At 35.6% G+C, this 21,771-nt stretch overlaps 1 protein-coding gene across 3 annotated transcripts in view; it reads right to left on the bottom strand.

Moving 5' to 3' along the window:
* Positions 1-21,771, bottom strand: part of LOC134647398 (zwei Ig domain protein zig-8-like) — a 539,358-nt gene that overhangs the window by 114,424 nt on the left and 403,163 nt on the right. For all 3 annotated transcript variants that reach the window (XM_063501749.1, XM_063501748.1, XM_063501747.1), the window contains exon 3: positions 243-453. In XM_063501749.1, coding sequence (XP_063357819.1) covers positions 243-453 — 211 coding nt within the window. The remainder of the gene's footprint in view (positions 1-242; positions 454-21,771) is intronic.

Here is a 21,771-nt window from a genome sequence, read left to right on the forward strand (position 1 = left end):
TCACACTGACTTGACGTTCGTAGACGTCAGCGTAAAGGTGACAGTTCATTTCCAACCGCAGCTGTTCATTTCACTATGGAAATTGACAGTAACAGCGACCGCGTTCAGTACCAGTAGTGCAGCTGCGGTCAGAAATGGAATGTTACCCTAACACTGCTGTACCCACTTGATATGCAACTTCCAGTGGTTATGAACTTTCTAAAACAATCCTTACACTCTACAAAATAAGGTGCAGAACTCACCAACGACGTGCAGCGTCACGAAGAACGATCGCACGGGCTGCGTCGAGACCTGACATTCGTAGACGCCAGCGTCGCGTTGCTGAGCCCATTTGATGTGCAGCGTCCAGTCGTCGGTCTGCGGCGAGTGTGTAGCTTGGAACCGTTGGTCGGAGGTATACGTGTAGCCGCCGACGGTCAGGATGTGGAGGTCCCGGTGACGGATCCACGATACCTGGGGACAAGAGGATAATTTTATTACAGTTAGGAATGAATGACTGTCCATAAATCAATTTTGTCTAGTAAGAGTAGGTATGAACTTCGAGAGCACCCCGCTCTTTTTTGATAATCGGTAGTAACTTCTAACGCTTCGTCTTAGGCAAGCGAACAATTAACTCGCGAACGCTCGGCCGGCGTGGCGGGCCCACGGCGTTCGCGTTCGCAACGAGATCGTCCACGTAGGACACTTCTTAGGTATCAAAGGTTTCATTAACCCCGCGCCGCATCGCTTCGCTTCGCTTCGCGTTCGCGTGTTGTTCGCCTTCGTAGTATACGCTGCGTAAACAAGAAGCACTTCATAGTTGGCAACACTGACGTTACTGCAACGCTTAACAAGCGATCTTGCTTACTGTTGCTACATTGAAGTGCCTCTAGTTTATTTAATAATTGCAGTTTTCAATATTACTCCGCTTGAAGGAATTTATAGAGCTGCCGTAGGTGCTAGTGTGTTGAAAGATTAATATTATTAAACATACCAAGAGAAATTCATAAAAGTGGTACTTAATTAACTTGTGAATAAACTATGACGGAAAATATACCAGCTTTGCTTCATATATTACCGATAAGCTCCATGCATAAACCATGGCATGTTTACTATGATAAGGAATAGGCTTGCGTTGGACCTGGATCTAGGTCACCTAGTCTTTTACATACGCGTGAGCAAACTCTGATACATAACTTGCAGGTAGCTGTTCATAAAGTTCAGTGAAACGTTGCGAAAAGAACAGTGTAACCTTGCCCTTACATTTTTCCGTATGAGATAAGTGCACATTTTTAAATAAGAGAACTTTCGGGGAGCGCCTAGATCTGTGATCTCTGTTTGGATTGACCGTTTTAAAATTTAGCATACAGATAAGTTTTTGGCAAAAATTTTAGTGCAAGCTTTTCTCGCTGACTGTACTTAAAACCCCAATCACAGTTAGTTTGTGTTGTTTCATCACAGAGTTCCTATGGCCACCTCCTATCTCTATCATCAGATCAGTTCGATGGTACCATAATATTATTGCATTGTCATTCGACTTAAGTAGGTACAATGTATGTATGCAAATTTTCGATCGGGCGTTCTAGCATATTTGCGCCAAAATGTTCTGTTTTGGGTTGTTCTGGCAAACAGGCTTGCTTGAGGTGTTGAGGCCTCCTTTTATTTTGGACTACCAGGTCGATGGTTTGCGGCCTTTGCCTCTTTTTTGTCCGTCAGATTTAGCACAATTTATACGACGTGCTCTTTTCTGCGTCTTTTAACATGTCCGTACCATAAACTGAAATAGATGTCATATAAAAGAAAAAGTGACTAAGTCCTCCAGTGGCGGGGCGATTTTCTCGACGATTGGCTTTGTGCTCGGCGGTTGTTGTTGTGAATAGCCACAGCAATCGGAAAGGTAATGGGGCGATATCTTAATGAACCGATCAATCGTGGGACCGCGCTGGTACCGTGACGGTTGCCGGTGCAGCGCACGCCATCGGCCCACCATGCCAACCCTTTGGAACAGCGCAGTTATGATAATAGAGAAAGTAAGCTGCTTCTAAGCGACGTTATCTAAGGGTTAAATAGAAACTTGCCAGTCTTTACATAATACCAAATATGTATCAGGAAAGCTCAAAGTCTACTGCGGCCTTAGCCAAGATGAGAATCGTTCACAAACAGACAGATGCTACAAAAAGTCACGTACCTATTCCCGTACGTTATTTAAGTTTGGATAGGCGTTTTATATCAACGATTGTCAACTTGGCTAGCCCCACCGGAAAACTCAAAGTCTGTACTGATTTAATCAATATCATGTGGACAACTGATGATCACATAACAGACTTGCAAATTGAGTTGTGAAACTGTCTTGACACCCAAGGAACGTTAAGAATACCTAACGCTTAAATTCTTTGATTTCAAAAAGCAAACCTAGAATGAGACATCATAATTGACGTTTTTATAAAAAAAATACCAAAAAAAGTATTAATCCCCTTCAAATTGAGTTCTGAAGGCTTTTTATTCGTGCGCTTGAATCAAGCAATCAGTCACCGCCAATCGACTTTCTATAAATAGAACAGCCGTTGCTCTTTTTCAAAATGGCGTATCGACGTGAAATTCGGACGGAGATACCGCTTTTTGGTTTCGCATGGGAGGATAATTTCATCCCGCGGGTACAGCATTTACAATTCCTGGCTGTATTGCGTTATTGTGTTTTATTTGGCAGCGGGAAACCTAGTTTTGTAGGTTTTGCGTGTTTGTTTCTGTTGAATCAACGCTGATAAAGGACAGCTTTCTTCAGATATTGGGATACTGTCATTGGTTTGGAATTTAGTTAATCGAAATACTTAACAATAATACAGAAAGAAAATCCATTTACTGAAACCCAGGTCGCGGGTACTTAATAGTTATCAATCAATATATTTCAGACCAATATAGTTTATCCGAAATAGAAAGAGAAAAGATTCCAAAATTGAACCGAGCTTTAGCGAGTGGTTCAAAAAGGGTTCCATTCCAAGGCACAAGGAGCTTACTACTTAAGCAAGGTTTGCTACCTAGCTAAATACAAAATACTAACTAAAGCAGCAACAATCTAATTCAAATTAACGTTATTAAAAAATCATTTTAAATCATCTTTGCACCCGGTACAACTCGCGGAGGTCTTTTAGATTAAAATATTTTAATATTATATTTTATTTTTATATTTAAGTTATTTTTGTATGATTTTTATATACCATTAACCTTTTGTATAATAAATATTTTTTATTTTAAATCATGACTTCCACAATCCAAGCATTATTGCTGTGGAGCTAGGTCGATTTGTGTAAGATTGAATAGAATAGAAGACATTTTATTCAAAAACGCTTAAACTTAAGTATTACATGAGATTGTCTAATAATATTTATAAAAAAATTTAGCATAAACCAAGCGGATCCTAATCTCTTTTACGATGAATACTATGAAGCATTAAGATAAGGAGTATTATGTATGAGAAACGAAGTATTCTTTTCTAATATAATGAAGGAAAATCTCTCATAATGCGTTGATAGCTGTTCCCTAAGAAATGATTGATGTGTTTTACATAGGCTATTCAGAGATTTAGGTTGTAGTTTATCTTTTGTGTTTCAAAATCACTACATAGTATAAAACAAAGTCGCTTCCCTGTCTGTCTGTATTTTGGTTCAGTCTAAAATTAAGTCAGGATCGGTGCTATATTAATAGTCACTATAGGATTTAAAATACTAGTTTTTTTATAAGTCGGTAAAACGTAATTCTGATTGCACTCATAACATGGATATGTCGGCGGCCGATCGTAAGATCAGGCATATCGTGAAATTCCTAGGCATATCGTGAAACGTGAAAATCTTTGACCCGTTCCCTGAGTCGACGGAGCCCCGATACACGGGGCTCCTATTTCTGGGCAGTTTGCCCTTCGGGCTTCTGAAGCAACCTAACGAACCTATCGTACCTATATATTGGTTTAATGTCACTATCGTCAAAACATTACACAGGAACATTACGATCTACCTGATCTTACGATCGGCCGCCGACAGATATAAATAAGTCATGTAATTGGGCATATATTTAGCTATTAAAACCAAACATAAATTAAAGCTATACCTTCAATAAATCGCAACAAAACAACCCAAAGCCACGCTGTATATTTACAAATAGGTACGAGGGTTTTAATTACGCTGATTACCGTTACAACTCCGTCCCAAAGTCTTTGTTCCAAAATTATTAAAATCATCACAAGTGTATTTAAATATTCACAACACAAAACATTCCCGGCGTAAAGTCGTCAAAGGGCGAAGGGACAGCAGGGCTTAGTGTAAGCCCCCAAGTAAAGGGACGATGAAAAGCCTTTTTATTTTACACGAAATATACTAGTGAAATTGAGAATTATTGCGAACGGGAATTAGGTCAATGGTGATGAGGCCCGCATTTTTCAAAGCGACTATTGGAATAGTTTTCTATAAATCACACAACTACGTACGGCTATTGGAGAAATAAAAAATAGCCATAAAAATATGGTGGGTGAAAGTTATTTAATCAGGTTACGAATCGATTAGATAAGAAAGGCCTCAAATTACTCATCATATTTTTTTAGAATCGTTATTATGATTTATAAAAGCGCTAAGTTTTTTCAAAAAGTGCTGGTTGGAGCTAGGTACCTACTGCACCTTAACCAGTTTTCTTTCGGTCAACGAAACCGTAGCAAGGAATTTTGCGAAGAAATTCAAATATAATTTTTTGCAACCGTTATATGATCTAAAAAGTGCTACAATTTTTCAAAAACGATGGCTGAAGCTACTGCACCTTAACCAGTTGTTTTTCGGTCAACGAAACCGCGATAAAGAATTCTGCTAAAAAATTCAAATTAGAAGCAAATTAAAAGTGGAAAAATACACTGCCTTGGGTGGGACTTCAAAAGTTCAAACTCACGACCACTGGATCGCTAGCCAGTGCTCGGCCATCTGAACTACCAAGACTGTCCCCAATACAGCGACTACTTTTCCACTTTTAATTTGTTTCTAAGCTTTCTGCTTCTGCTGGATACAAAATTAAATTCAAAGGTGTTTGTAATAGTCCCCAATCCAAATTCTCTTTTGAAGGAATCTTGTGCCCAGAACCTATTAACGCCTATTGAATTGGCTGGTTATGAAGGCGGGACGTTATGTTATACTAGTTTTGAGCTAAAAAAAGTCAATAATGGGGTGTCTTAAACGCCGCCGCTGGTTTCAATTGAGTGATTTGCATCGCAATAGAACCTCAAAAGGGGTATTAAAGCGTTTGTACAGAGATCAAAGATATACATACATTTTGCACCTTATTCCCTTGCGATAAAGTCGGGAGTCTTTGGCAGTATTATAACTTTCAGTATAAAACGTGCCGAAGCAAAAATAAAGCATAATATAAGTGCTTTTACGATGTTGTTGCCTGCATCTTATTTTAAATTATTGCCTTCTGAAAATTATAGTCGTTTATCGGCTTCTACAGAGGTTTTGTGTTTACGATCATTACTTTTCATTAGGATAAAACATGTTTCAGTAATATCGAAATTAGAGAAGATAATGGGGTCAAAGACAGAACAAAACTAGATGAATATCAGTCACTTGTCCGACGATGCACCTATTTAGTTCTAGCTGTCTAATAGCTATCGGTAGGTTACAGTCTTATAAAAATACAGTTGGTATTCTAATGTGAAACCTAGTTTTAGCTTTCAAATAGCTACCGGTAGGTACCGGTAGGGTCTTATAAAAATACAGTTGGTATTCTAATGTGAAACCTAGTTCTAGCTTTCAAATAAACAAAGACGAGATGGTTTGTCTTACATTTACAAACATCTGTTCGAAGACATGTAAAGTTTAGGGGTATATTATGTTCGTCAGATAGTAGTATGTGTGATAGTTAAGCTTGCAGTGAGGTATCGGCAGGAAAGTTGAGGTGAATGATATATCATCAAACAAAGTAAAGTAAAGTTCGATCGATATTATATAAGTACGCTTTATTCGAAGATACAAACACAACATGTAAGTTTCAACTATGCTTCACAGTGTCGAAAAGAAGTGTAGAAGAAAGAATAGATTATTACAATACATATAAGAAAAAAAAACCGGCCAAGTGCGAGTCAGACTCGCGTTCCAAGGGTTCCGTACATTACACAATTTTTAACAATATGTTTTTTTAATGAAAAGTGAGTAAAAACCCATCAAAAACTGCACATTTATAATAGGTTTTCCTGTCATCTTTAGGTAAAGAGTGTTTACCCCCCAAAAGTGGCCTCCATATTTAAAATCCATTTTTTCGTTACATGTATTTTTAACAATATGTTTTTTTGAATGAAAAGTGAGTAAAATGTCTTTAAAAAACCCGTAGGGGTCGGATCAAAAACTAAGTACTTAATTAAGTCCGACTCACGCTTGACTGCACATTTCTAATAGGTTTTCCTGTTATCTATAGCTAAAGAACTATTTAGTGTATTTTTTTTCAAAATTTTAGACCTAGTAGTTTCAGAGAAACTATTTATCTTAAAATTATAAATAAAATATATTTGAGATTCTCAAAATGAGTTCTTTCATTTTATATGTAACACGATATAGTTCGAAAAACTTTTTTTTTAATTTGCTCTTTTACCCCCCAAAAGTGACCTGCATATTTAAAATTCATTTTTTACGTTACAAGTATTTTTAATAATATGTTTTTTTTTTATGAAAAGTCCGTAAAATGTCTTTAAAAAACCCGTAGCTACGGGTCGGATCAAAAACTAAGTACTTAAGTCCGACTCACGCTTGACTGCACATTTCTAATAGGTTTTCCTGTCATCTATAGGAAAAAACTATTTAGTGTATTTTTTTTTAATTTTAGACCCAGTAGCCTATTTTCTTGAATAACTGCTAAACTATCTTAAAATTATAAATAAAATATATTTGAGATTCTCAAAATGAGCTCTTTCATTTGATATGTAACACGATATAGTTTGAAAAACTTTATTTTTTAATTTGCTTTTTTACCCCCCAAAAGTGGCCTCCATATTTAAAATTCATTTGTTTACGTTACATGTCCGTCTTTGAGTCACAAACTTACATATGTGTGCCAAATTTCAACTTAATTGGTCCAGTAGTTACGGAGAAAATAGGCTGTGACAGACGGACGGACGGACAGACAGACAGACAGACGCACGAGTGATCCTATAAGAGTTCCGTTGTTTCCTTTTGAGGTACGGAACCCTAAAAAACAACGATTTCATCGTACGATTGTGCAGTATTCATTCTCGTATGATTCCGAGGACAACTCGAGATACTGCCGTATTCGAACTTCAAGATATTCACAAGAGACGACACGTACTAGATCTATTCTAGATACGTTATAGTTTAGATTTCAACTAGTTCTCTTTTGCAGCGCAATTCGGGCAACCAATGTCACTTTTACGTTAGATAGAATTAGATATCTAATAGATGTGAATTGGATCTCTAAGCCATATCTTGTGGAAATTGTTCAAGAGTATCTCCAGAATCGCGCAAATGTCAAATTTGACAGGTTAGATCTTAAACATAGCGTTATCGTATGTTGGTGATGTCTAAAAGATAACTTATAGATGTCTATTTCAAAATCCGAATCGGGCCCTAGTCTACAATAACGTGTGTAATAAAAGTTATGTTATGTTTAATACTATTCCTCTTACTGGATTAAAATGTATAATCGAATATTGCGGCATCGGTTACACACAGCTACACAGATTACTAATCGCGAAAACAGTACTTAACTGAATGCACAATGCTCGAATGTGACTTAAGCGCACAATATTAAAATAAAAAAAAATTAAAAAAAAAACTTGCATTGAACCGTCGACTTGCTGTCGGTATGAAAAAAGAATACTTATTTCCAAATATCGCTGTCATTTCATGATTTTATTGTTACTCTAGTACCCATAGACAGGGATCGGATACCGGTATTTTTTGTATGGGAACGAAAACGGTATTTTTTCGTTCTTAAGAAGAAGCCGGATAAGTATTCGTTTGGAGCGATCACGTCAATCTATAAGAAACAAATGAGTTATCAAATATTGTTTAGTAAGATAGGTACAAGAGGTAACGATAAGATCTCACAATATAAGATTTAAATGCATCCAGCATTGTTTGCAGACATATTTACTAATCAGCATTGCAATCATGCGAAAAATATGGTTATTTCGAGGTTTTTGCAAAAAAACCGGTTCCGATCCCTGCCCTATTAGGTACCTATATAGGTACCTATACACAGAGGAAATTATAAGAACGATTTTTTAGCATGTTGAAGAAAAATAACGTTAAGATTATCAGCGGGACATTTTGTTGCATTCATCAAAATGTTTACACCATTCCTTAGAATTTTTAATTAAAGAACGTCTGTGTTTTTATTTACAACGCTTTGCGGCGAGTCTCTGAATAAATTAAAGTTAATATGAACTCGTGAAGAATACTTTATGGTAGGAAAATGTTTATTTTTATCATTTACTCGCCCAACTTAAGTGAGTGTACATTGCCTGGGATTTACTTAGGTCTGCTTTATTTTTAATTGTGGCCGCCATGTTTATTTTCTCGCGTGTATAATGCTTTCCCGACCTTGACAAGCTGAAATGGTCTAAAAAATAGGAAGAGCGTAAAATAAAATAATTTGATAAAATGAGTGACAGAATGAATATTGTAATCACGACAGTAATGTTGAGGTGAACGTTAATCATTTTATCTAAGAAATTAATAGATACAGTGGCGGCAACAACATCGCTGCAACAGTTATGTAGTTGCATTTGACATCGGAATGTATGACTTACTTTAAATTAATTATACAGGTGACCTTAGCCATTGGACAAACCCTGAAATCCCACGTAGGGTTACTTCTCAGAAATCCTCTAACGTTAATATTTTTTTAATTAGAACAAAAGATAAAAAAATAACTTTTCAAACAAAAGTTATTTTCATAATCGACAACAAAAAGAAACATACTGTAATTATCATTGGCAGTGCTTTTGACAATTTGTTTGAAAATGTGCGGCAACGGTGACATTTGTCATGTCATAAATAAAAAAGATAACAAAACGGTCGAAGAAGGTTTCATACTATTTATTACCTCAGGAGCTACTAACACATATACAGGTGCTCCAAAGTAAAAGTAAAATTTGTTAATTTCTTCGTAACCGCTACACAGATTGTTTTGATACTTTGTATAATATACTGGTTCTAAATACCCTAATGCATATGTACATTTCGGCTTTGTCCAATGGCTAGGGACACCTTGTATACGCCATATAATCCGTTTTAATAGTTTTTTTTTCATTTCTAAATAGGAACTTAAATGTGCTTCAATATGCAATGCATATATATAAATATTTGTCATGTATCGGTATAGTAATGTCCGTCGGGCACAGCGACGCGGCGCGATTCGCCAATCACTTTATTTCGGTTCAGTGGCTCGCCGATCGGAGCGGCGGATTGATGCCACGCAGTCGCTGGTAAATTGTCTCGTGTAGGTACTATGCAAAACCACTCTGTATATTCCTAGTTATTGGGCTTGACAAGACTGCACTCGTGTCGTCAGCCAAATTTACCAATTTTATTACTCGACAAGAAGACTGCACTCATGTCATCAGCAAAATTTACCAACTTTATTAGGTAGGTACTGTAAAATCTTTACAATGATAAATAAATAAAATCATTTAAACATAGGTAACAAAAAATATAGCTCCCAAAACAGATCCTTGAGGAACACCTCTTGCTATACTGACGCATTTCGATCTAAGTGTAACCTCAATAGGAATTTCATGAATGCCCCTAATTGAAACTGTTTTCGGTTCCGTAAATACGACATGCTTAATTTAATAGTGCATAATAAAATACTTTTCTCCTGATGCCATTAAATTCTCTATCATACAATAATGTTTATGATCAATCATGTCAAAAGCAGATTTAAAGTCAAGACACACAGGTGGGGTAAATATAAAACACTGGTAAAAAGGAGACTAAGGTTTTGACACTCAAAAACTTATTCTATTTCATTCCTATTCCATTTATTTAAGAAGAAGCCTTGTGTGTAGACTTCTTTATAAAAGGAATAGGAATTAAATAGAATAAGTTTTTGAGCGTTAAAAACTTAGTCTTCTTTTTACACGTGTTTTATATTCTATATATTTAACATCCTTGCCTTCTTTAATATAATCATTTATTTACAAACAAGATATATACAGAATATTACTAAAAGAAATTAAAAACTACCTTAAATCTAAAATAGGCCCTTAAGGCATTGTACCAAGGATGCTGGCGACATTTCCTCGCTGTATCGCAATGCTGATACGATGTGCGAGGTAGCCGCCAGCTCTTCGGTCACCAGTTACGTCTTGCCTTCTTGGAACCCTTTTGAATATTTTATTACACGCGACTTTAACTTTGATCATTGTGAACATTATCTATTGATAATAGCACAAGTTTCATTTACCTACTATTTTAGACATTGTCCCAAATCAGACGCAATTACGTCTTTACATAATATAATCATCTTTCGTTACAATTACGATGTCATTGAAGTAATTTTCTCCGTAAATACGACATTAGTCCAATTATAATAAAGGCAGTATTATGTTTCTAATCGAACTAATTTGCCCGTTCCCATGACGCCGAGATCAAAGTACACAAACAATTATTTACCATGTAACGTTAATACGTGGGTATATATTTATGTAGAGGTTGTTTGTTGTCTACCAAATTACGAATATGTGGACGTTCTTAAGCAAAACTGTGTCAACCCACATATTCGCCAGATAATCGTGTTTAAAGATGCAACTATTTCTTTAGTCAAGCTTGTACACAATCTTTAAATTTTTGTAAATATGAAGTTAATTCTTGTTTGATGGTGTTGTTGAGGATGCTATTTTACTAAGGTATGACATCATAAATGCTTTTGATGACCATTAAATAGACAAATATTGTTGTTGAAAAATGTCTAAATAACAATTTTCTAACGCAAAATGAGTCAAGTGTCATACCCGTGACTAAACTATGTACTTACCTGATATTTACTAAGAGATTCTTGTTATCTCGTCTCGTATTAAACAAAAATACTGATCATACGAAAGATTCCATAACACCAGATAACATTTCAATACTCAACTCAGCATTTAGCATGTATTAATACAAGCTGCGCTGTCCATTCACAATGTAAATACGAGAACGAGATTCCCTTTACATGCGATACAAACGCTCCATTACAAAATGGACTTTATAAAGAAGCATCAGAGTCCATATCGGGTTGATGTGTAAAGTTTTTCACGACGATTTTGTAAAGCAATGAGGCTCATTTGGCGAGGAGATGGTGCGGGTATCAAAGATGAATGCATTGGGTGCTTTTCATGCAGCGTCGGACTCGCCGGGGGCTTTCATTTGTCTTAAATTATACTACGTACGGAGCTTCAGTAAGTTTTTTGGCGAAAGCAGAGATAAATTTATTTATAGTTGTAATTTTTACTGAGTTGTGCCAATGAAGAGTAGAACAGAACATTTATTTACTTACTTACTGCTGTGGCGCAACGACCCGAAGTGGATCTTGGCCTCCGACACCAAAGACCGCCATGCTTCTCTGTCCAAAGCCGTTTCTGTCCAGTCGACGGCGCCGAGTTCGCTGTCTTTTTACACTTCGTCTCTCCAGCGGTACCTAGGGCGTCCAGACGGTCTTCGGCCATTGGGTACCTACTACAGAGTACGCCTTCCAGACTACGCGATCTTCCCCAGATCATTTATACTATGTATTCCCACTTTTCCCTAGGCCACGTGGCCGCCCTGTGCATGAGGTGGTGACAAATGAAAATGAGTGACGGACCGGCGCAGACGGCGGCGAAATGAAACATGTCGAGCGTTTTCGACTTAAAATACGTGAGTGACCCGTTTTTAATATATTTAATATAACCGTGAATCATTTAAAACTGTTAACTTATTAATATGTATTTCCGCAAAGTAACGCCTGATTCTACTAATTAATTTTAGAACAGAAGCTTTTTGACTTAACATGTCCAACCATTATCGATTTACACTTTGAAAATATTGCCACAAAATACCCCCAACCGTATATTGTCCCGCATTTCATTCATGTATTCCGAGCACCAAATATTGCCTTTGTGCACCAGAGTAAAATCGCATTGTTTGGATGGCATCGCATGATTCGCTTTGCGATATACATAACTGACTGGAAGTAATCGGATTGTGCTGTTTAAATAGGCTAAACTTATAACGGTGAAAATTAATATAGTTTGTCAAAGGACTGTCTCGTTTCAAACATAGACAGAGAGAATATACTACTATATTAAATTTATCTACTACTATCTTTGTCTTGTATTTGTACTAGCACCCAAAAGTAAAGGATGAGTATAGTTTTTTGTTCCTATTTACTGACAAATTGGTTTGACTAACTATAGTTTGTCAAAGGACTGTCTCATTTCAAACATAATCATCATACCTACTATCTTTTTCTTACACTAGTACTAGCACCCAAAAGAAAAGGATGAGTATAGTTTTCCTGGTTCTTACTAACTGACAAATTGATTTGATATTTTATTCTGCGGCAGTAGCATGGTAGGACTTTTTCGCTTGTCACTATGTACGTCACTTTTCCACTTACATACTTGTTAGAACGTGATGGTGACAGGCGATAGAAATGCGACAATGCTACAACCCCAGGTATGGAAAAAAAGTATAAACCAGTTGTCATTCCATAGTTCGTGATCAGCAACGTATTAGAGGCTTCGTCAATCAGAATAAAAACAAATCAGCTACAGGCTTCGTCAATTGCATATAGGTTCGTCACGTAATTAATACTTAACAGGCTCTGTCAATGCAGTTTTTACAAGCTTCTCTCTTTCTCTCTCTCTCATTTTCTATGTATAGTTGGTCAAACCAATTTGTCAGTAAATAAGAGCCAAAAAAACTATACTCATCAATTTCAATTTCAATTTCAATTTCTTTATTCATAACGTAAGTTACATGTCAATTTTATTATAGATATTTACATCCTAATTTTATATTAACAATAATAAGTATCTCATTTCAATAATCACATATAACATTGTTTGGATTCATAAATTCATCGAATGAGTAGAACGCCTTATCTATTAAATATTCCTTTAGCTTTCTAATAAACATATTGTCTGATAATTCTGCTGACTTCAAATTATTTGGCAAACGATTATAAATTCTAGGACCTATGTACCACACACATTGTTCAGACTTTTTTAGTCTGTGCCGGTTAGGGAGGAGATTATTTCCATTTCGGAAGTTAGGACCACGCGTTCTAAATTCATTAAGAGTTTTTCGAACTACCTTTGCCACTTCAAATATGTACAGACCTGGAACAGTCATGATCCTTAACTTCCGAAATAGGCTACGGGCAGGGGTGTCCCAGGGTACCCCAGCCATACTCCTAATTACCCTCTTTTGCATTATAAACACCCTTTGTCTGTCCGCTGCTTGTCCCTACATATCAATTCCGTACGTTACAATTGACTGAAAGTAAGCAAAGTATGCATTTCTGACACATTGCTCATCAAGCATTTTTGTCAGTCTTGAAATTGCAAAACATGCCTTGCCTAACCTCTTACAAAGCTCGTCTATATGGGAATCCCACTTTAATCCAGAGTCTAAGGTGAAGCCTAGATATTTTGCTTTGTTTACTAAAGGTACTTCGATATTGTCCAGCACGATATTCAATGTCATCCTTTTCTTTTGGGTGCTAGTACTAGTGTAAAACAAAGATAGTATGATTATTTCTGTCTATGTTTGAAATGAGACAGTCCTTTAACAAACTATATGTATGTATGTTAGTGTAGGTCAAATCTTGGAAGCTAAATTTGACCCACTTCCCGATTTCCGATTGAGCTGAAATTTGCAATTGTGTAAATCGGATGACAATGCAATATTATGATGACATGGAACTGATCTGATGATGGAGACAGGAGGTGGCCATGGGAAAACAAGGCAAAACAAAAATGTTTTTTGTCAAAAACTTATGATTTATTTTCTTACTGTCGTGGTGTTGTGAACTAAATATTGAACGTGACGTCAAAAGAATTCCTTAACAGCCGGAGATAATAGACCGTTATCCGTAACCATAACCCTAACCTAAAATAATCCTAAAAGGCAATGTTTGAGGTCACACAGCTCGCTCACACTTATCATCTCGGCTTGAAAGCAGCAATAAAGATTAGGGTAGGGGGCGCCGTAATCGCCTGATGGATATTTTTGTAAATGAAAGCGAAAATAGCCGCAATTGGGTCCGATAGAGCCTGCGAAGATAGCGCGGCCGCCTTTGAATTGGTGATACTTACTTGCAAGTTGACTCGTGTAAGAGTAAAAACACCAGAGCACTATTAAATAAACAATATTTATTAGGGAATCACAAAATATGAGAGTTTAGGTCTTAGGTAATAAGTATCCCATCTGTAATCAAAAGTTAGCTTTATATCTCTTAACTTTACTTTCTCATAGTTTCCTTGAAATAGGGTACGTAAATTTGGGTCCCATACAAAAAAAAATCACATTTTATAAATTTCTGCTTTAGATATTCCTTTTTTGAAAAAAAAAAATTACACTTATTGTTTTCCGTATCATTGTCTATCGAATAGTATTTTTTTAAATACGTTTTTCGCGAACAAGTCAACCATACCATAAAATGTGTATGACCCCCTTGCAACTTGGCTAGCAAATACTATGTTTTAGTAAAGGCAGCACAACTTATTATATCGCGACGGCGAAGGGACGTAAAAGGCCGCGATAGGGCATAAGCCCTCTGTCATGCTGAAGCACTATCTCCTATTGTTCGTTTTACGTCGTTTTTGTAGGTCAAAAATACTTTTTTTGAACACTAGACTAATAAAAATGCTTATTAAGTTGTTTTTGTAAGTCTCTGATATATTTTCACAATTTGTGTTTCTCAATAAAAACCTTACTTTACTTTTCAAATTATTATTATATTTTAACAGGGTCTCTTTGTTCCCCATAAAGTTTTAAGTCATAATGTATTGTTTGTTATATTATCATGATCATAAAACTGAAACCGTTAACTTTTCAGGATGTTCGTAACTATTCGTAAGGTTATCCTATAGATAGGTTAGGTTACGTTTGTTTTATGGCAATCCTGAAAAGTGACGTGTGTCTGAACCGAAAAAATTATGACTAACGAAAATGCGGGCAAACAATAGGTACATTATGACTAAAAGCTTTTTGGGAAATAATAGGGACCCTATTTTAATACAACTGAATGAAGCCTCTGACAACATAACTGGATTATCATTCCTTTCCATAATGTATTGCTCCTTACCTCCACATCTTCTTAATTATGAAAGTATCAACACCTTCAGATTCAGTCCTCAAATTACGAACAATAGCAGGGCGAGTCAACACGGGACGCAAACAGACGGTAATGATGTGCTGTGTTGACTGGACTAGAGAAACATGTTAACTTAGGAGTATTTACTCTCTGTGTTAGTGGAGGACATGAGATGTAGCTAATGACAAGAACCTACAAGCAAGTTAGTGATTATTTTTATAGATAAACTATATACTAACTATATTTCTTTTGTTTGATAACAAACAAAAGAAAGGTAAATATTGAAACACATTTCGCTCAATCGTATGATACTTATCTTATCTTATACCTTTAAACGAGCAATTCTTGTTTATTAATTTATTTATATGTATATATATTTCGGGGATCTCGGAAACGGCTCTAATGATTTTGATGAAATTTGCTATACTTGGTCAACCAGATCTTGACAGTAAAAAAAGGCGGCAAATTTGAAAAATGTAGGCGCGAAGGGATATCGTCCCATAGAAAATTTGAATTTCGCGCCTTTTTCTACTGTCAAGATCTGGTTGACCAAGTATATATGGGGGTTTTGGGGGGCGAAAAATCGATCTAGCTAGGTCTTATCTCTGGGAAAACGCGCCTTTTTGATTTTTTGTATGTTTTCCGAGCAAAGCTCGGTCGCATAGACTTAAATACAGGGTGGCCAAATAAGAGGTATACACTTTATTTTTGAAATTTTATTCTTTAGAACAAAAAAATATTAAGTATTCCTTGTTAAATATAATATGTCAGGTCAGCAATTACACATGGAAAATAATGTCAGACAAATGTCCACCTCTAGCAGCATGGCAGATGCGAACCCTTTTCATCGCGTTTTTCATCACTTTTTCACACATTTCTGGCGTTATCTCAGCGACAGTGTTTCGAATATTTTGTTTTAATTGCTGAAGGTTCGTTGGCCTATTTAGCATAGACACGTCCCTTTAGATAGCCCCACAGAAAAAAGTCAGGAGCTGTTAAATCAGGCGATCTTGGGGGCCACTCAATGTCACCGTTTCTCGAAATTAATCGACCGGGAAACGTTATTTTTGATGTTTCTATTGTTTTTAATGATTAAAACACGTTGTTCCGTCGTAAAACGCTCCATAATAAATTTGCCGTATCTACACAAACTAATTTTCATGCAATAACTGTCATATTTACCGCCAAAATAAAATGGCGACAAAAAAAAGTTGTATACCTCTAAGTTGGCCACCCTGTATTATATAGAACTGTTAAAAATGCAGAGTTCGTCTATGCTAACAAAGTGAGACAGTGCAAGCAAAATTAATTTCAATGACATTAAATTTTATGGATGAATCCTTGTCGCTAAACTACGTTCAATTGATACTGAATTCAGTACGAGTTTTTGTAATTCAGTTTTTATAATGTACTTCTAATGCAATATAAACCGCATTTGAGCTTTGCTCGGAAAACATATAAAAACTCAAACATGCGCGTTTTCTCAGAGATAAAACCTAGCTACATCGATTTTTCGCCCCCGAAAACCCCCATATAGCAAATTTCATCGAAATCGTTAGAGCCGTTTCCGAGATCTCCGAAATATATAAATATACAAGAATTGCTCGTTCAATAGTAGTTTATGCAACAGTGATATAATAAGGGTTCTTAAAATTCAAGGGTCGAAGAAAATAGACCCGAGAATTTTAAGAACCAATTATGAGCTGTTGCATACATTACTTTTTCTATGACAGCTGCAGCAAAAGAAAAAAAAAAAAAAAAAAAAAAAAAAAAAAAAGGGTTATTATTAAAAAAAGAGTTATTATTAAAAAAAAAGAGTTATTATTTAAAAAAAATTGAGTTATTATTTAAAAAAAAAAGAGTTATTATTGTAAATGAAAACATACCTCTTTCAATCAAGATGATCGGAACTTGTATCTTTAAAAAAAATAAAGCAGTTGTATTATACTCATAAGATGACTGCTAGCAGTCATCTTATGAGCCTATAGACAAATCATTCAAATGACATTGCTTTAGATATCACTGTCAGTCATTTAATTGACACATTTAAGTGCTGGAGTAGAAAAAGGTATTAAGATGACTTTGTTATCTCTATTCTATACGCCTTACTAACTCTATGTGCTTTATTGTGAAAAAACAAAACACAACGACAGTGAAGAACGGAATTCTTAATTTAAATTTTTACAGATAAACTCCAATAATAAATACGATTCTTACTGAGCACATTGAGATAGTCTTTTGGTTGGAAAGCCCGTTCAAAATTTTAACTTAATAGCATTTTAACAAGGTTGTATTTTGTAGATCTTTTTCTCCTCATACTTATAGTAGGCTATTCAGAAAAAAATTAATATCCCACAAAAATAAGTAAGGAGAATCAAACTTTGTGTCAAGCACATAAGTCATAAATTGTATATGTCAAAGTTGGAAGTAAGGATATTTCTCGCTAAAACTACTTCCTTATATAAAATGACCAGTGTTAGCTAGTTACCTTAACCCTAAGCAACCAAAGATCAGGCTGCAGTTGAAACACTAATAAAGATAAAGTGAAGTTGATAATTTTCCCGCCGTCTCCATGACGGTTTTAGTTAGGTATTGACTGGTCAGCTGCCTGTTAGCTATAGTTTTCGCGAAAATCGCCAGGACAGCGGTGAAATTATTTGTATGAAAACTTGCAACTTTAAATGCATTTTTTAGCGAAACCACTGCACTCTAAAATGAAGTCAAAATCAGTCCATCAGCTCAATTTTTTGCAAGCTTTCCAATGGTACCCGACACGATTCTTACAAATAAAAAATATTTTGAGCTGACCCCTTTCAACCCCTAAATTTTCCCCTAAAATAATGAGTAAGCGGTTTTGACTTATTAATAATGTTAGTGGTGGTAATTGCTATAACTGTTCCAAATTTTAGCTATCTACTTCAAACGGTTTCTGAGAAAAACACATTTAACTGATTTGCAAGACCGATGTGATCCCATAAGTGTACCGCGAACAAAGTTTGTGCGGTACACTAACTAGGTACAACAAGAGTAAAAACTGTCAACATTACAAACAGGAAACTTCCTAATTTAGTTTTCAGTACCTACTTTATTTATTACCGAGGAAAACAAGAAAATACTTCCATCTCACACGTCACCGTTACACGGTTGGACCAAAACAATTATTTATAAAGAACACTTTAACAACAATATTACGGAGGCATCAGAGTCCTACCGCAAAACACGAAAATACAAATTTCTGTATCTACTCTCTCTCTGTCGCTCGAATATGCAAGAGTGATAGAGAGAAAGATAACGGAATTTCGATTTGGGTGTTTCGCGGTAGGCCCCAGGCAGTTATTACGCTGCGACGGCGCGGCATTAGGAGATATTAGAGTTGACGAGGGTATGGATGACGTGAAAAATGCAATAAATCATTCAGTAGGTGTCATAGAAATAATGTTTATTTTGTATTTTGGATTCACCTTAAAAGGAAACGATTTTGATAATTCTAAAAACCCGAAACACAATTAGGTTGCCTTGTTTTATCGCAGAGTTCCTATGGCCACCTCCTGTCTCCATCATCAGATCAGCTCGATGGTACCATAATATTGCATTGACACCCGACTTACATAAGTATGCAAATTTTCAGCTACATTAGAAGTCGGGGAGTGGGACAAAAACTTGCAATATTTGACCCGTACAAACATAGTTACATACATAAGATATAACTACATACTTACAAAGGTACATTGCAAGTTAAATAAAAGCTTGTAACAAGTAACCCTCAAAAATATTTTTTGATACACACTTTTATTGCCGACTATACATTCTCAACTTTGCATGTCTATCAAGTACTTCTAGAGACCTTTCAAATGAGCCTAAACTCAATGTGTTTATGTTTTTCCATCGAAGAGTTCCTTTGGCTACCTTCCGACTGCATCATCAGATCAGCTCCATGTTAGCATAATATTGCATTGTCATCGGAAATATGGAAGTACTTATGCGAAATTTCAGCTTAGTCAGACACCCGGAAGTGGGTCAAATTTAAGTTACAAGATTGAACCACCATAGATACAAAGAAATTTAGGTATACAGGGTGTAATCTAAAACGTGATACAAGATAATCAAACCTGAATCTTTTCATGATTTTGAACAACTTTTACTATGGGGTCAACTTTGTAAATTAACAATAAAAAAAATCTTTGCCATACATTTTTGTCTACCTCTCCTTGACCATTTCTATGGAACAGCTCAATTTTTTTTAATATTACAAAATTGACCCCATAGTAAAAGTTGTTCAAAATCATGAAAAGATTCAGGTTTGATTATCTTGTATCACGTTTTAGATTACATCCTGTATAGGCAGAGAAGCTAAATAAAAGTGTGTAAAAAAAAAGGAAGATACAGCCTTGGAGTGCACTTTAGGTCAAAATTGAAACAATTCGAACACTTCTTTATCTACTGAACCAACTCGTAGATAAATGGATCAATTCCGTTCACTACAAAAGTTCGAGCGAAGCTATCGAAAGTTTCAGTATTTAAAAGCTCCGCAAAGCTGTAAGGCGAAGAACATACGATACGAAGTTCAACGATATCGCGTAGGGCTTGCAATTATTTATACTAGCGACGTAGCGACCCGCCTCGGCTTCGCACGGGTTAACAAATTATACTTAACATTACAAATTATATATACAAATTACATATAACAAATTATGCTTTAAGATTACCCTTTCCAGCTCTTAAGAATTACTTAAAAAAGTCATTGATGTTGAAAGCTTATTACAGAGTCGAGGTCTACTTGACAGACAAACATGCATGGCCCAAACCAGAATCTAATAAAAACTAAAAGCAATTTAAAACATTGTATTATGTATAGAGTTATAGGTGACACAGCTTAGTTAAGAAAGCACATCAAATATGTTATGTTGGTAATTCATAAATCATAATAATCAATCAGATTTATATTATGTTTTCCCATTTATTTTAATAACTTTATTTTCTTTTCCTTTTGTAAGAATTTGATATGTTTTCTGAAAGAGCTACGTATTTGTATGATTCCATGTACATATGTATATATTTTTTAAATCAAATGTCTATTACACCTTATGTGTATAATTGCATGAATTCTATAGTAATTTAAATTGTATTTTTTTTACTTATTTTCTCGTAATGCATGTTAATTATAAGATGTAATTTTTTTTTAAAGATGTGTCCCGCCGAGTTTGTTGCCGGTTCCATATTGGGATACCCTCCTCCAATTGAGGGGGGATTGAAATCATCTCGGGGCAGAGGTGTAGGGTTGGAGCCGGTCTACCTAGCTTTATTTGACGTTCATAAGCGCATTGTAATTATATATGCCTACTTGAATAAACTATCTTTTATCTTGTCTTATCTTCATACATAAACCCTCCTCTTGAATCACTCTATCTATTTAAAAAAACCGCATCAAATTCTGTTGCGTAGTTTTAAAGATCTAAGCATACATAGTGACAGACAGACAGCGGGAAGCGACTTTGTTTTATACTATGTAGTGATAGTGATATATCTCGTACATAATAGGGTCAGGCGGGGTAAATATAAAACACGGGTAAAAATTAGACTATGTTTTTGACACTCAAATACTTATTCTATTTCATTCTTATTCCATTTAAAAAGAACCCGTGTGTGTAGACTTCTTAAATGGATTAGGAACTTAATAATAAAGTCGCGTCAAGATAATTTTGAACACCTCACCCGCCTAGCAACGTCTGCTGCTGACTACAGACATATAGTCTACGTGTCGACGCAACGGGCCGTATATTCTACATTCTACACCTAACTTACGAACCCGGCCGAGTTCGAGATGCTTTCAATATCCTACATATTCGGAAGCGATATGTGAAAGTAAATGGAAAGAGCGAAGCAAAAGCCTTTTATGCAAAAATACTTTATTTCACGGTATTATAAGTTTCGTGCAGCTGAAAGTTTCATTACTGGGTTTGCTCGATTTTTGTTTGCTTAATACAGAGTTGTTTTTGTGTCAAGTTGGTAAATAAGGTTCGCAAAAGTTGACATTGTGAACTCAATATAGCTTGTGTATTGTTCTTTTAATATCGATGACGATTTCCGTTCAGTTAAATATATGTATTTACACAAATGAAACGGCAGCAATAACGGATATATGCTTATGTATGTATGTATAGGTAACTGCTAATATTGGTTGATATTGGTAATGGGCTGATAAACAGTACCTACATCGGATAAAAACTTTAGTAGGTATATGAGTTAAGTTTTTACGTCTTTTCAGTGGACATCATACGAGATTTAAAGCCTTATTTTCGTACTTTATTATTATTGGCATGTTAAAATGTTCTACTTCTTGAAATTTGTATGATGAATGTCTTCGAAATATGCATTTAAATCCTTAACATTTGTTAGGTACGTTTGCAGAAATGAAGCCGGTATTCTCGAACATTTTTAACCCATAGATACTCATTCAGCAAAACT

This window comes from Cydia amplana, chromosome 4 (assembly GCF_948474715.1).
Source record: "Cydia amplana chromosome 4, ilCydAmpl1.1, whole genome shotgun sequence".
Classification (NCBI taxonomy): Eukaryota; Metazoa; Arthropoda; class Insecta; order Lepidoptera; family Tortricidae; genus Cydia; species Cydia amplana.